Below are 16,903 nucleotides of genomic sequence, written 5' to 3'. Positions count from 1 at the left end.
GTGGCTCTGGAGCCGCATGCAGCTCTTTTGCCCCTCTGCAGTGGCTCCCTGTGGCTTTGACATTTTACATGGAAATGAATAATATTATTTTTTTTATCATCCAGTGTTTCCTCTATATGCATTCTGCAGCGGCGCCCCACCACTGCTGGATTTTCAGCGCCACCGCAAAAAAAAAAAAAAGACATGATTTTTGTAGGTTTGATATCACGGGCAAATAGCGGATGTAAGTTGCACACAGTGAAAGCACTACATCCTAAGTTGTCTTGAAATCGATTACTATTGTCATTACTGCTATTTGTATAATTTCTACTAGTCACCGTTTAAGTTGAGTGACTGAAATCAGCGTTATTTTGAATAAGTGTTTTCATAGTTCCGTGTCACCTGTTGTAGCGGGGGGGACTTTAATTAAGTCACGAAGACGCTGTAGTCACGTAGCTTATTTACCTTCCCGGCAAAACTTGGGTAGCTTTTGTGCTGGTGAGACGGGTTGTGATGCTCTCTGTCTGTTGGTTAAGTTAGCATAAGTTATTTTGTCTTAAACTGTATATAAACGTAACAATATCATTGCTAACACACTGCTGAATATTTGCGTTTGTTTTGGTCGGTGAAAACCGCCGTTTATTTTGGTAAATTTGACAGAGATTTTACCCTCATTTGCATATTTAACGACCTGCTGCAGGAGACTGAGCTCTGACAGCCTGTGTGTACTGACCGTGTCCCTCGCTGACCCATAGGGAATAAATGTGCAGATCCTGATTCCTGGTCTGACTGATGTTCTTCAGTTTATAAGCAACCACATTAAAGCTGCTTCACTAGCTTGCATTAAAAGTTGCTAGCAGCTAGCTAGGTAAACTTGACAGAGCTATCTGAAGCCCCCTCAGACCTGCTGTCCACACTCCTAGGCACAACGCTACTCTTGTAAGAATAAGACTTATTGTGTAAAACTCAATCTCAACATTTTTTTCCAGAATCTCCCCAGTAGTCACCATTTAAAGGGTCATTTTTCAAATTTTTCTTCCGGGGGGGCATGCCCCCGGACCCCCCTAGTGTTGCTAGGTTACCAATTTAGACCACCGCCGCCACAAAAAAATCTAGAGGAAACCGTGTCATCATCACATTTTTAGGTCTTACATTCTCCGACAGTAAAAATGCGTAGCCTACACACAGAATTGTATCTGTTCTATCAAGTTGTGATTAATTGAATGATGACTTAATATGATTGTTTTATGCTCAAGCCCGAGGGTTGATTGCTGTATGTGGCTGAGGATAAAAAAAGAAGGATTGGACTGAAATGGACTAAAATAAAATTTAAACTGTCCTGTGTTTTCAAATCTAGTCCACATTAAAGTGTGTTTACAGGTGTTGGGGAGTTGTACAGCATCCAGACAAAGCTGCATGTAGTCTGTTAACTACCTCCAGTGATGTCACTCAGTGGCTCAGGTGCATTGTGGGTCATGTAGGTTTTTAAAGGAAGAAGAGTGAATGGAATTAAAGGTGATATCTCTGTTCTACTGCTTGTTTCTAAACTGTCCATGAGTCCAGCAGTGTTACAGGAGTGTAACCTGGAGCCTACATTACCCACAATGCAACAGTCAACATTTACAGAGTTCCTGTTTTGTCCAACTGGGTTTTGATTGATAAACACCTTTATTAACTTTATAATACATGTTCTGTTGATTGACTAAATGATTAATTCACTAATGATTAACTGTGCGTGTGTGTGTGTGTGTGTGTGTGTGTGTGTGTGTGTGTGTGTGTGTGTAGAAGTGTGGTGGGCGTGTCCTTCTTCCAGAGCAGGACGTTTGTGTCTCTCCTCTGAGATCCAACATGGCTGACGGGAAGAAAATCCCCAAAACTACAGGAAGAGAAAGGAGGAAGAGGAAGAGCTGCGAGGTGGAGGTGTGTGTGTGTGTGTGTGTGTGTGTGTGTGTGTGTGTGTGTGTGTGTGTGGTCACATGATATTAAAGGAACATTTCATTGGTTTTAAACTGCAAATATAAACCTGCAGAAAAGTGATTGTCTTCTAACTCGTGATCAGTTTTTAAATTAAAATCTGGTTTCAGTTAAAAATCACTCATAAAAGTGTGTGTGTGTGTGTTCAGGACCTGGTGTTCAGTGAGAACAAGAGAAACAGATTGAGAGGAAACACTCAAAGCAACAAACAGGTGAGAAATAAAACAACATGAAGACAGAATGAAAAGACAGCAGGAGGATCAGTCATCAATATCTCTGTCTCTCTCTCCCTGTCTCTCTGTCTGTCTCCAGTCTTCTTCTGTGGTGAAGGAAAAGAGAGACGTGACTCTTCAGAAGATCGGAGAGTTGATCCACAGCTCTCCGTCCATCCTGGGCAGCAAAGGTCAGTGTGACTCTTAACTTCCTGTCGGACAGCGAGGAGGACGTCTGGTCTCTGATAACCTGCCGACGTCAGAGACAAAGACATGGTGTCTGTTTGGTCTGATGCTGTGTGCTGTGCTGTGCTGTGGTTGCCCCGTCAGCCAGCAGAGGGTGCTGCTGCTCTGAGTCTGGAAGACCACCTCCAGCATTAATATGTTGATCATTAATGTTGATAACTGCTCCTGGTGTGTCCTCTCTGCGTCTCTGCAGCTAAAACCATCATCGGTCTGGTCAGTGGACGTCCGGCAGAGAAGGAGACGCACAGCACAGCAACCAAACCCAAACGAGGACGGAAGAAGCTTTTTAAGACGGGCGCCTCGTCTCCGCTGCTTGACTCTCCACACATGGTGAGACAGAGTGTGCGTCTGTCTTTATGACGAGCTGTCAGTGTGAGGACACTTTAACACCGTGAGGACGTTGAAACGGTTGAGTCTGGACATTTTGTTGTTTTTTTGTTGCAGATGTCAGGAGGAGCAGAGGAGGAGAAGGAGAGCGATCACCTGATCATCAAGAGACATCTGCGGTCCAAGACCTGCAGGAAGTGACATCATCATCATGTGACAACACTACTCATTAAGAGCTGGTCTCAGCGGGATCAAAACCACTCAGGACTCTGAGAATAAAACTTTTCTCTTCAGTGAGTCTGAAGAAGAGTTTGATTTTAAATATCTGTACAGTTTGTCTTTCTGTCTCCTTTTACATTTTTAGTTTGTGATTTCAGGACTTTTGTAATTTCTGGGGGTCAATAAAGAGCTGAGAGAACAGAGCAACAATCCTCTTCACTTTCTGAAAAATAAAAATGATTCCCAGCCTCCGTCTGACAAACGCTCATCTGTCTGCTTCAGTTTCCTGCAGGGTGATGTTTCTAAGGTGGCTGAGAAGATCCAAACTCTCTGAAACGCCACAGATACAGAAAGACTTCTGTCTGGGTTTTTATCATTTTAACAAGAGATAGAGATAAAGATAGATAGAGAAACTCTACTGCACATGCTCAGTCGGCCACATAACCGTGTTTGTGTTCGACTTGTTTTTAAAAAGCAGATCCACTTCCTGTGAAGCGTCTGATTGACAGAGGTTTTCATTATTGATTCCAGAGGGGTATTGCACAAAAGTAGAATAAAGAGACCCAGGATAATTGATCAAGCGTGGCTTGACCTAGTCTGCTTGGCACATCCTGGCTTCATTGGTTGCACGTTTGCCAAGCCAGGATGAAAAGGCGCGGCTGTGTCCAGCCAGGTGTAGATAGTCGGGATAAGTGCGTGTTCACGGCAAACTTAAATAGACCTCGCGATCGCTCACAGGATCACCAATGGGAACATGGATAAGAGTCGCGCTTCGTATTTCACGGCCGCTGAACAACAGCTCCTGATGGACTTCTATGAAGAGGTGAAAGATATCATAAGAAAAAAGGCAAAAATGCCAAAATTAAAGAAAGAGAGAAAGCCTGGCCGACAATAGCGGACCGGCTTAATGCATATAGTCCAAAACTTCAATTAATAAACAGTGCTCCACTGGAACTGTCATAATTAGGCTACAATTAAAGGACTTAAGGAGTCACTGTTCAAGTCCACCAATCAACTGTGGATTAAATGTGGCGAGTAGAGGTGCATGTTACTCAGGAAATGTAGAGTATGATGAAGCGCAAACAATTATCCACAATGTGTGTCATTGAATCTATTTTTCTCATGTTACGTTTTTATCTATTTTATCTTTCTATCCTTCATAAAGAACAAACTTGAACATTTTGCAGGCTGGTAAGTGACTTTAAAGTAGATAACAGTGAACAATGAGTGAACAGATCAGGTCTCTGCTGACATGTTGAATGTCTGTATGATTGTGGCAGTTTAAAAAAGCCCACAGAACCGGCACAGGGGGCGGCCCACCGAGCCAGGATATGACCCCAGCAGAGGAGCTGGCTCTCCATTTAAATAAAGGGAGGCCAGTGATGGAGGGATCTAGGGAGGGACAGTAACAGACTCTGTCCCAGCCACAGAAACGGTCCGCTTTATACAAGGTACATTTTGCAGTACTACTGTACATGGAGCACAATCAAATAAATATATTATACTGTCTGACTTTGGGTTTCCTTGCAGGGTTAGGGGGGTTAGGGTTAGGGGTTAGGGTTAGTGCTTGTTGAGCTTGAATCTTTTGCGTTGCCTTTGCCTTTTCCAGTTTTAGTGAAGGCTCTGCTTCGGCCTCAGCTCGTTTGGATTGAGGAGAGGAATGGACTGAGGACGCCTCTGAGATTACTGTCTCCGTGTTGGTGTATCCAAAAATGGAGCCATGATTATTTTTGTTTAGTGTCTCCCTCACCCTCTCTTTCTCCAATTCATCATTAAACGCCTCTTCAATAGTTTCTTTTCTTTTACACACGAGGCCGCAGATCTCAGCTGTGAGGGAGATGCAGGCATCCATTTTCTTAGTTATTTCTGGGGTGGAAATGCAGTTCCGTCTAATAGGCTCATAGAGTTCACACAGTGTGTCATGTTTGGTTTTTATGGTTTGTTGGATATTATCAAGGTCATCCAGTTCACAAGAGGCCTTCAGTTTAATTCTGGAGTCTCTTGCTGTTTGTTTCCAAGAGTTGTAAGCCTTACGGAACCTTTTTCTCATGTTGTTTAGCCTTCTCTTCCAGCAACTCTCGACCCTTGTCTGTTAAAGTTCTTTCACTTTTGTTTGCTGTAGCACCGTGACAACTATGGAAAGGAAATACAGAGACAAAAAGAAAGAGATTAGATTAAATACATGAACATTTCATTTACAATTTCCAAGCCCTCATTCAATAGAAAAATAAAAGATACATTTATTGGAAAACGTTTACAATCATTATTAACTCGATCAACCATATCAAAATAGTGTTGGCGACATTCCTCAAGATAAATAAATCCAGACTCCCCATGGATAAAAGTAATAGCCCAAAATTCGAGTTCCACATACCTCGTTCCACTATACCAAGGGAGCTAATCGTTTGTTGTGTTGAAGGTGCCGTCTGGAGAACCATCAGCCTCCTAATAACAATAAAAAGCAGCAACCTAATCAACATAAAGATGGTACATGATTACATTACATGGTTCAGAAGCAAACTTACTCAGAGAACCATAAATAATCCAAACAAGGAGAGCCACGCCAACCCAGCGGAGAGAAAGGAAAAGGTGATGGAGATGCGCACAGGTGAGGATACGCACAGGTAGAGCTTACAGGGCTCATGGGCTGTGTCCAAATTCAGGGGCTGCAGCCTTCAATGACCTAGCCTTTGCGGTCCACGACGGCCGGGTCCTTCGGACAGGTCTTTGAACACCTCGTCCACAGTTGTTAGATGGGACGGTCTAGCCTTCAGAGTATTTCCTGGTTGCGTCACCAGATGTTCCCGCCCCTTACCCTTAGGTCACGATTGTGAATGATGAGATGCATTAAAGTCTGTTCTGGTTCAAATCTATCAAACGTGTACATTTATTTGTGTGTGTACAAAAATTTGCGACAAAATGTGTCAAATCTAAATTGAATCATCAACATTACAAAATAAACATTAACCCATTGGTGAATAACAACTATATTTACCACAGCATCACCAGCGTCACGTATTTTAACTGAAAGTTAACCTCTGGAAGTTTTATAGTCCCCCGAAGTTTAACATATCTGGCGTTGGATGTTCAAAAGACTAAAGCCGAGTATAAACCCATTACTTAAATGGGAGAGGCTATAGCTCGGCCCATAGGGACTTGGCTTGGGGACTCAATGGTGGCCGGTTCAAGTCCCACTTGGACCAGAAAAGTGTGATGTGGACTAGTAAATGGAGAATGCTAGTTCACATCCTGGGCATTGTCCCATTGTGGGATAAGTGTGCCCTCCGAGTAGTCACATTGGCAGATCAAAACAAACCTCCGATACTGGTGGGTTGCTGACCAGTAAAAAATGGTTACTTAATACTACACGAGAGTTCGGACCTGTGTTGCTGCTCAGGTAGTATTAATTAATACTACACGAGAGTTCGGACCTGTGTTGCTGCTCAGTTAAAGATTACACAGAGGTGTAACAGAGTTTCCCGACAGGCTGAGGCTGAGGATCTGCTACAGGAAATGGTTTTTATAAAACTGACATGATGTAACTGAACCGCAGGGTCCAAAAGTCTGAGACCACAGGTCAGAAACACTTTGAGAGGAGGTTCTGCATTAACTCAGGAGAACTCCCCGATGAGATGAATAACTTTACACTCGCGGAGGATTAAATACAAAGGGGCCGAGTATTGAACCCTGTGGGACTCCAGGCCGACCTGATGACAGCGAAGAAAAACTGTCAACACGACCGTTTGACACCAGAACCAGCTGCGTGCCAACTTTCCCCTGAACCAGTGACGTAGCTGAGCACTTGATTTAAAAGGTGAAACCATCAGATGGTAAAATGTTTTCTTCAGACACCAAAACAACTATTTTCTGTGTCTACCACACTGTAAAAAATACTTGATTACAAGTAAAAGTATAATCAGGAAAATGTACTTAAAGTATTAAAAGACTTTGTTAAAATGTTTTCTTCAGACACCAACACAACTCTTTATTTTGATGGCAACTGGAAGCTGTGATGTAACAGCTAGTGTTCTTCTCACTGTTGTCACGGTGACTGTTGACTCTTTGTTTTTCTGACCTTTACTTTTTCAAAATGTGTTGTTCACTGAACATTAACTAATTTCCTGTCGAGTACGGAAGGTTAAAAAATAACAACTAAACACGGATTCATGTAGAGATTTCATTTGTTTCATTTATGACTTGGAAAATTGGAAAAAGACAAAGTTAAAGATTTTTATTCTCTGGCACATTTAAACATTTTTTAAAAACTACAGAAGACAATTAGGGCCACTTTAAATGCCACGGGGTTGTGGGTTATGGAAGATTTAAAATGACAAAATAAAAAACAAATCAAAGAAAGAGTGAAAAATATAAAACATGTTATCTGTTTTATATGGAAGAGGATTTGGGTTCAGACTTTTTCCCTCAGAAGAGATAAAAACAGAACTCTTCTTTATGTCTCCTGTAAAAAGCAAATAACATGTTCCATTTTTTAACTTTCTTTTTTTTTTTTGGCATTTTAAATCATCCACCGCTCGCAGCCCCGCGGCTGTCAGAGGAGAAATGTTTAACAAACCTTTAAAAATCATATCTTCAATAACTGATCCATAAATTAATTACTTTAACAAAGCCACAGTCTCCTGACGGCACCGATCATTGGACTCATCTCTCACCTGCTCTGTGTCCTCCGTAGCACAACTAACCATTATTTTCTTCAATAATCGATCAATCATCTGCTGTGTTCGATATCAAAACATTCAGTTTACATATAAAACAGATAATATACACATGTGAACAGCTGAAACACAAATTTAAATGTTTAATCGATGACGTTTCACTTTCAGCTGATCAGTTTTAATATTAATGACATCGACACGTTTCTGTTGGCATCAGACACTTAAACACTTTAAAGGGCGACTTCACAGTAAATCCACCTTCTGAGTTATTAAATGTTCAGTCACGTTTGTTTTAATTTTTCATGTCTGTTAGCTCGTTAGCATCTTCTCTTCATCGTCCTGTCAGGTGACCGAGCAGCTTTACAACAATAAAAGAAGAAGAAGAAGAAGAACTTTCTCCAGGCAGGAAGTAGGTGGTTTGGGTTTCTCCTTTCACTTCAAAATAAAAGCATACAGGTTGTCATAGTGTTGTTGTTTCCTGTGTTGAAAACATCCGACGACAGACTCCAAACCTGAATCTGTCTTCAAGGTTCCCGATGGACACTCGTGGTATTACAGTGGCCAAAATTATATTTATTAAAATTTCCTGAGTGACATCATCACAATGTAAAGTGTGTGGGCGGAGCTGGAACTCATGGGCGGGGCCAGCAGGTGAAACTCTAATGCACATGCTCAGTCGGCCACATAACCAGGAAGTAAACCTGGAGGCCAGGTGAGTGGTTGTGATTGGATGAACTGGCGCCGTGTTTGTGTTCGAGTAGTTTTTAAAAAGCAGATCCACTTCCTGTGAAGCGTTTGATTGACAGCAGGCTTTCATTATTGATTCCTGATGATGCTGATGGTGTCTTCAAGCTGTTTCTTATTATTGTGATGATCATGATGACATCACTCCGACGTCATCGCCTCCAGTCGTCTGCTGTCCATAAATTCGATTGGTTGTGTCCTTTGAGGCTACGAGGCGACGGCCATGAGGCAATCTGATTGGTCAGATGCGATGGTGGGGAGGGGCTCGTGCTTGGTGTCCTCGGCGACAGCAGACAACCGGCGTTGGCAGCGGCGTATCCCGCTGACGATGGAGAGGATGAGCGAGCTCAGCACCATGGCGGCGCCGCTGAGGGAGAAGGTGGCCATGTAACTTCCTGTGACGTCAACCAGCCAGCCTGCAGGAGAAGAAGAAGTTTAGTTCACTGAAACCATTAAATGATTAGTTATTGACTTCAAATGTATCGACGACTGTCTGAGCTGTTTAATTTTTTAAGCAACAAGGCCACAATGTCTGAGTGTCTCTGGCGTCTTTAGACTTCCTGTTTGATCCTGAGTACGGTGTCCCTGAGGGTCAAAACAAAACAATCCTTCAAGTGTCCTCCTTTCAGCCTCAGTCCTGATTCTTCAAGTGTTCTCTCAGGTTCTACTGAAGCTGAAACTGAAGCTGGTACCGTGTTTTGTTCTTCCAAAGCCACCAGTGACTGTATTTTTAAAGGAGTCTGGTGGCTTTGGAGAGAGAAATCAAGCAGCTTCAGTCTCCTGATGGATGATCTGATGACGGCGAGGTTAAACAGTGAAAATATTCTGAATGTAGCGCACACTTACTGTGGACTGATGCATAGTTTTTAGGTGACCCCGTCCACATGACACCCAGCTGCTGATATGTTTTTATATATTATATATTTATATATGTGTGTGTTTTGACCCTCAGGGCCACCGGACTTGAGAGATTCACTGTTTGTTGTGATGTTACATTAACAGCAAACAGGAAACAATCAGCAAATAATCAGACAGACGGATCTTCAGTGAACCTGAAGGATGTTTCAGGAATAAAGTCCTCCTCCAGGTTGTTTTTAGAGATATCAGCTGTGCTCTTTGCTCTCGTGTCGCTAACCCTCACTGACCAATGAGCTGCCGGTGCTGAGACGTGGCAGGAGTTACATAATAAGGTCGACAGGAAGCTGAGGTGTCTGAGCGTTACATCACAGAACAGGCATCCGATCAGCAGGTTTATCATCACCGACACAAACACTGGAAAGTAACTGAGTACAGTTACTCCAGTACTCCAGAGTATTTCCACTTTTTAGTACTTTCTACTTCACTACAGTTACTTGATAGCATTTGTTACTTTTCAAAATAAAACCTTGGGTACAGTTGACATGTGATTAAGCATTAAAGTGAAACGACGACCCTCAGATATATATTAAATATATAACACACAAGACATAATTACTACTCTTCATTGTCATTCTTTGTATTTTGTTGGTCCTGATTTCCTTCCCCACAAACTTTTTTCTCCTGGATTTTTTTTCTTTTTTCAGTATTTTTTCTCCTGAAATTGTTTTTTTCTTCACTTTGTTTCACACATGAAAAGAAGAGAAGAAGAAAAAACTTTCAGGTATCAACATATTTTTATTATTTTTCCGTTTCAAGCTTGAAAAAAACTTTTTGTGGCTTTTCTCCTAAAAATGTTTTCACACATGAAAAATAACATCTCCTGAATTTTCCCGCTCAGTTCACACACAAACATGTTTTTTCCCCCGAGAACAAAATTCTTCTCCTTCTCCGTCTCCTGAACATTATGTTTTTTTTTCGTTTTTCCTTCCTGTAAATATTTCCTTTCTCTTGGTTTCACATGTGAACACGTTTTTTCTCCCAAAAGTTTCAAAAATAAAAAAAATATTCAGAGAAAAAAAGTTTGAAAGCAGCAGATTTTACAGAATCAGTGATGTAAGTGAAACGTGGCTGTTTCCTCACCTCCGATTGGGGGGCTGATGAGGTAGGGGATGGCGTGGAGGAAGTAGACCACACCCAGTGCCGAGGACAGGTACTGAGGTCCCACCAGGTCCGATGTCACCACAGGGATCAGCGCCACGTAGGCGCCGTCAAAGTAACCGTAGAGGATTGCAAAGGGCACGAGGAGCGGGAAGGACTGGAGCAGCGGCACGAAGAGGCAGCAGAGACCCTCCATCGCCACGGAGAAGACGTAACACGCCAGTCGGTACGGCTTCAAGCACCTGAGAGAAGAACACGATTAAACTTCAAACATCTGAGAGAAGAACACGATTATACTTCAAACACCTGAGAGAAGAACACGATTAAACTTCAAACATCTGAGAGAAGAACACGATTAAACTTCAAACATCTGAGAGAAGAACACGATTATACTTCAAACACCTGAGAGAAGAACACGATTATACTTCAAACATCTGAGAGAAGAACACGATTATACTTCAAACACCTGAGAGAAGAACACGATTAAACTTCAAACATCTGAGAGAAGAACACGATTATACTTCAAACACCTGAGAGAAGAACACGATTAAACTTCAAACATCTGAGAGAAGAACACGATTAAACTTCAAACATCTGAGAGAAGAACACGATTATACTTCAAACACCTGAGAGAAGAACACGATTATACTTCAAACACCTGAGAGAAGAACACGATTAAACTTCAAACATCTGAGAGAAGAACACGATTATACTTCAAACATCTGAGAGAAGAACACGATTATACTTCAAACACCTGAGAGAAGAACACGATTATACTTCAAACACCTGAGAGAAGAACACGATTATACTTCAAACACCTGAGAGAAGAACACGTGATGTCACACATGAAGCGTACCTCCCGTCCGTCAGCCAGCCAAACGTGATGTTCCCCATGATGTCAATGACTCCCAGGATGGACATGAGGAAGGCGGCGTGCTGGTGGCAGACCCCGACACTCAGAGCATAGGGCACCAGGTAGATGAAAGGCAGGCTGCAGCCGGTGGCCAGGAACAGGAAGGACACGGCCATGCCCAGGAAGTCCGGCAGCAGCAGGAAGCGGTACTCCTTAAAGGACAGGAAGCAGGAGCTGAAGAACCACCTCCTCTGCAGCTGAGGGGCGGGGTTTCTCGACAGTGGAGGCAGCGGTGGCGGTGACTTTCCCGATGGTAAAAGACCGTCCTCTGATTCTTTGGATGGTTTGACAGCAAGCTCAGCGTCCTGTGATGAGATGTTACCTGCAGCAGGAGACAGACAGGTGACTATTTGCACGTAGAGCAGGAAGTGACATCACAGTACTCTTGTCATACAGTACTGCTACTCACCAAGTCTCTCCTCCCCTGCGGACTCCTCCCCCCCCCCCTCCGCCCACTCCTCGTCCTCCTGTGGTTTGCTTGGTCGGAGCAGCGCCCCGCACACGCAGAGGTTGGCGACGAAGGCGCTGAGGACAAGCAGCGCCCCCCTCCACGAGTACAGCTCGATGAGCAGCTGCACCACCGGCGCCAACACAAAGGTGCCGATCCCGCTACCTGACATGGCGATGCCGTAGGCCAACGCCTTCCGCTGGCTGAAATAACAGCCGACCATGGCGATGGCCGGGGTGTAACAGAGAGCGAAGCCCACACCTGGACAGAGAGGACATTATATGTAGTGAGGACATTTTTATATAGTGAGGACATTTTATATAGTGAGGACAATGAGGACAATGAGGACAGTGAGGACAGTGAGGACATGTCCTGTGTGTTGACCTGTCAGGACGCCCATGCTGAGGTAGAGGAACTCCAGCCTGCTGCTGAAGGAGCTGAGGAGAAGTCCACAGGAGGACAAGAGTCCACCGAGCATCACAGCCACCCGGCAGGACCAACGGTTACCAACCAGGCTGCCTACAGGAGCTGCACACACACACACACACAAACACACACACACACACACACACACACACACATACAGTCAGTCAGTTGTTTGAATGTGGCCTCAGCTGATTGGTCGGTCAGAGTCAGTACCGACCACAGAGCATGGTGGTGCAGTCCACCAGGCTGTGGACCCAGGCCGTCGCTGCGTAGTCGGCTCCGAAATGAGCCTGAAACTCCACAAAGAAGATGGACACACACCTGCAGACACACACAGGAAGTGATCAGTGATAGTGTGTATGTGAGTGTATGTGTGTGTGTGTGTTTGTGTTTGGAAACAATTATTGCATTATGACCTCACTAATGTTGTAAATATTAAAACTGAGACTACGTAGTGCTCCTTTAAATCCTCATTAGCAGAAACACATTTTATTTATTTTATTTATTAAGTTTACGATATCAGATTATCACGATAAGCGCGGTCAAAAGGATTCACGACAACATTATCGCGATAAGTATGGAAAATTAGACAGAAGCAGAAACAGAAGACACAATAATGATTTGTATCAAATTCATCTTTAACTTTACTGATTCAAAGTTTTGTGTCTATTTTGACAAATGAATTACATCAGCGAGTTCTTGTCACAGCAGTAAAAGAAATCCTGCAGAAAGGAACAGTTACACTTCAGACATATTTCAGTTTCACACCCTCGACGTGCGGTGGAGCTCGTACATGCTGCCTTCACTGACCTCTGTTTGTTTGATGATCTGTGGATGTTGTTTGTGTGATTGTGGACGGGGTTGGCTGCAAATGAAAACCCCTCTTTGGGATCAATAAAGTTGTCTGAATCTGAATCTGAATCAATGAAGAATGAACATTTTAATTGATTAAATAATCTGATTGTTGTGGTTTGTTGATTCACATAAGCTGTACAGGTGTGAGGATATGAAATGACATTGCAATGAGCTAAAGTACAAATGTTGGCACCGTCTGCTGCAGGGTTAAGATTCAGCCGTCCGTATGTGGCCTTATCCCCTCAAAACTGGACTAAAAGGTGCTCGTGTGAAACAGGGTTAAAGTAAACACAGTAATCAGGAGAATATTTCAGTATCTCGAGAACATGAGTCACATGCTCCAACAAACATTTAACCCAGGCCGAGAACTGCAGTGTGAATCTTACAGCTGTGGACTGATGTCATCTTCAGGTTCAGGACATCAAGGCCCGAGCACCAAACAACTCAAGGAATTAATATATACAATTAAGATATATATCATTAATATATATCATCAATATTAACTCCAGTGAGAATCTATCATGCTGGAGAGAATGTGGAGCATTAAGTTCAGACCAAATGTCATAAGGTGCAATTGTTTTGGAACATGGTACATAAAACTGTGTTGAGATATGAGATCCCCATGTGCTGGAAGGTACTCTACTTGTGTAATCTCACAGAGGAAAATGTACATGCAGGGGATAGGTACCTGGTAAAATTACCGTTAATAGCTGGGAAAAAAGCTATCACAAAGAAATGGGGTAGAGTGGAACCTCCGACTCGGGAACAATGGATGGAGATAATAGAGGAAATCTATGCAATGGAAAAATTGACACATCGCTTAAGATTGCAAGAAACACAGCTGGAGGACAAATGGCTGAAATGGACATTTTTTAGGACCTTGTACAGCGACAAAGGCTATTGAATTAGTCACAGAGAACGAAATTGAGAGAATTAACGAATGAACAAGAAGGAATGCAACATTTTGTTTTTGTTTTTTGTTTTCCAGTGTGGCCTTGTTTGTTCTTGTATTGTACAGTATGTGGTGTGTATGTGTGTCGATGGATGCACATGTGAAAAAACAATAAAAACTAAGTGAAAAAATAAATAAATATATTAACTCCAGTAGAATCACATGTTGAAGGATTTAACATCACAAACTCGTTTTGTGCAAGAAAAAAAGGCCTGCCAGCCCTCAGGACTACTTTCACCTATATGTATGAAATTCGGTACACATGTGTATCACACCTAGAACTACAAAATAGTCTCTTGTGGCAGTGACCTAAACCCAACAGGAAGTCGGCCATTTTGAATATAGTGCTCATTTGCCTGTGTTGTACTTCAACGAACTCGTCCTACAGCTTTACCTTGATCGACTTCAACATTTGTCAGGCCAATGTTAACTGTGCAGACCCGGCTGCAGAAAAATATTTAAGGGGGGGCATTACATTTTTTCATGGGGGCAAACTTTTTCAACCTACATTTTATTTGCTTCAGGCTGAACAATGGCTCTGTGACCACTCCTACAGTGCGGAGAAATAATTTGCCTCTTACTAAAAAGAGGCAGTTCATCCCAAAATCTAAAAAACAAACAAACAAAATAGTGTAGTGCTGTGTCCATTTATTCAACTCAAGCATTTATTCAAGAAGACCAGCAACAAGGGTTGTGGCATGCAGATAGCACCATACAGCTTCACCTCTACTGGAAAGAGAAGCACTGATGTCAACCTGAACACTGAAGTAAACATTCATACTAGGAGAGGTAGCTTCAGCAGCTAGGGAGCACAAGGAGCACAACAAAGCAGTGTTACTACAAGTAACCTACGTTTGTGTATCTGTGTGTGTGTGTGAGAGAGAGAGAGAGAGAGACACTGCTGTAGCTACCTCTCCTAGCATGAATGTTTACTCCAGTGTTACTGTTGACTTCAGTGCTTACGTTTCCAGTAGAAGTGAATGGCGCTGCTTCCTGCTCGCTCCCGTTCGCGTCGTCACTTCTTGTCCGTGTATTTTTTTGGAAAAAATTACTGATATCCATACCAAACGCCACAGCTAACTAGCGCCTCAATGAGCATCAAGTACTAACAGCGTTACCCTCTCATGAGTATGACTCAGTGACCCGCCCCCCTCCCACCTGTAATTGGCCATACGTTGCCTTCGTTCGTTGATTGGATTGGTTGATTTGTATGATCGACAAACCAAGATAGGAATAATAGAGCGTTGGCCACTCCGAGGTAAAAAAACAAAACCCAAATAAAATAAACAGCTTCCAGGCCAGGGCGGGCACGGCTGACTCTGTGGGCGGGCACGGCCCGCCAATGCCCGCCCACGCCGCCGGGACTGTTACTGTTTGACGAGTAATTAAAACCTTGAGTTTTCATTGAAGGGTGTGGCCGTGGCAGCGCGGCAAAGCCTGATGTGGTGCAGTGAAAAAGGACATAGCTTTCACTCCACCATATGGTTGAATCTGCCCCAAACTTCACGCTTCATAAGAGTCCCACCCTGAAGACACTAACATGCCATTATTCTGTTGCAGTCAGTGGCAACAGGAAGAGGAAGAACAGGAAGTCTGTGGCAACAGGAAGTAAGTCATGTCTGACAATCATTATTTCATTTACATGACTTTTTCCTGGTGCGGTCTATTCTTCACATCCTTAAACCTGACATGTAATTACTCAGTTTTCTCAGGTGGACACATGAAGTTACATTAAGTCACGGGGACATTCAGAGGCGTCTTTCAACAATCTTGATTTAATCACTATTTAATATTTTATTGGCACTTTTATGACCTTTTGATTGGAAGTTAATGTATACCTATATGTATGTGTATTGCCTTTTTTCTTTAATAAGGAGGCCCTCACACACACCTGGGTGTTGATCTGTAAACAGTGCTGATAGATGTTTCTGATTCAAACAGCTCCTGAACGCATCATCAGCTCCGGTCTGTAGGAACGAGTCAGCAGAATGTGTCGCCTCCCTGCGGTGACGTAACACACAGAGGCTGGTGTTTGTTCAGGTGTCTCACATGGAGACTTTCAGAGGTTATCTTGTATCACAGCTGGTCAATGAGCACACACACACACACACACACACACACACGCTCTGTCTCCCTCCATCACTGTCTGATAATAAGTAACACGACAAACTAAACAGAAAATTCATATTTGGTGTTCATTTAAATCATTGACACTGTTGACCAATGACAAACTCCTGACAGAGCTGAGCTTTGATTGGACGGAGAGCCAAAGCGTCCAAAATGGAGGAACCTAAGCAGCTTATCAACACCATCTTCAGGATTCTCCAGTGTTTCTATTGTTGCCGTGTTTGTTCCTCCAGATGCACAACAGGAACTGTATGATGTCATCAGCAGCAACTGGATGTCATTTTTATCGTAGTTTGTGATTTTGTGAACTGTTTAACCTAAATGTCTCCAGCATGTACAGATCCCCACCAGAGGAACACATATCCTGGACCGTGTGTATACAACTATTCCTGGCAGCTACAAAGCCCTCCCACGTCCTCACTTTGACCTATCAGATCGTATTTCTTCTTCGGCCTACTTACTCTCAGTTGATCAAGAGGGTCAAACATCAGTTAAACCTGTTAAAGTGTGGACAGATGACACTACTCAGCCCTACAGGACTGTTTTGAGTGCACAGACTGACAGATGTTCAGAGATTCTGGTACACAAGATAACAACACGAGTCGTGAGGAAACATCTTCAGTGATATCATGTATCAGCACACATGGTGATGATGTGACAGTAAGATCATTCCCCAAACCAGATGGATGGATGGAGAGGTGAGCGCTCGATCCTTTCAGTCAGGTGACAAGGACGAATACATCACCACCAGAGCAAGACTGAAAGCTGAGGAGACATCAGCAGAGACTGGAG

The 16,903-nt window shown here is 43.1% G+C and overlaps 1 protein-coding gene and 1 pseudogene across 2 annotated transcripts in view; one reads left to right on the top strand and one right to left on the bottom strand.

Annotated features, from left to right (window-relative positions):
- The window catches only part of LOC311250151 (kinesin-like protein KIF20B), a 15,832-nt pseudogene extending 12,624 nt beyond the window's left edge, over nucleotides 1–3,208 (top strand). The window contains exons 25-29 of the transcript XR_014624929.1: nucleotides 1,765–1,899; nucleotides 2,103–2,165; nucleotides 2,266–2,356; nucleotides 2,605–2,741; nucleotides 2,856–3,208. The product of XR_014624929.1 is annotated as a kinesin-like protein KIF20B (transcript). The remainder of the gene's footprint in view (nucleotides 1–1,764; nucleotides 1,900–2,102; nucleotides 2,166–2,265; nucleotides 2,357–2,604; nucleotides 2,742–2,855) is intronic.
- A 3,965-nt stretch (nucleotides 3,209–7,173) lies between these two features.
- LOC311250248 (monocarboxylate transporter 12-B-like) overlaps nucleotides 7,174–16,903 on the bottom strand; it is a 12,583-nt gene continuing 2,853 nt past the window's right edge. The window contains exons 2-7 of the mRNA XM_084341835.1: nucleotides 12,395–12,498; nucleotides 12,136–12,279; nucleotides 11,713–12,012; nucleotides 11,247–11,625; nucleotides 10,373–10,632; nucleotides 7,174–8,790 (exon numbers count right to left, since the gene is read on the bottom strand). Of these exons, the coding sequence (XP_084197961.1) occupies nucleotides 8,582–8,790; nucleotides 10,373–10,632; nucleotides 11,247–11,625; nucleotides 11,713–12,012; nucleotides 12,136–12,279; nucleotides 12,395–12,498 (1,396 nt within the window). The 3' untranslated portion in view covers nucleotides 7,174–8,581. The remainder of the gene's footprint in view (nucleotides 8,791–10,372; nucleotides 10,633–11,246; nucleotides 11,626–11,712; nucleotides 12,013–12,135; nucleotides 12,280–12,394; nucleotides 12,499–16,903) is intronic.

This window comes from Pagrus pagrus, assembly GCF_965226575.1.
Source record: "Pagrus pagrus genome assembly, chromosome: 21".
Lineage (NCBI taxonomy): Eukaryota > Metazoa > Chordata > Actinopteri > Spariformes > Sparidae > Pagrus > Pagrus pagrus.
This window is presented reverse-complemented; position numbering and strand designations above follow the sequence as displayed.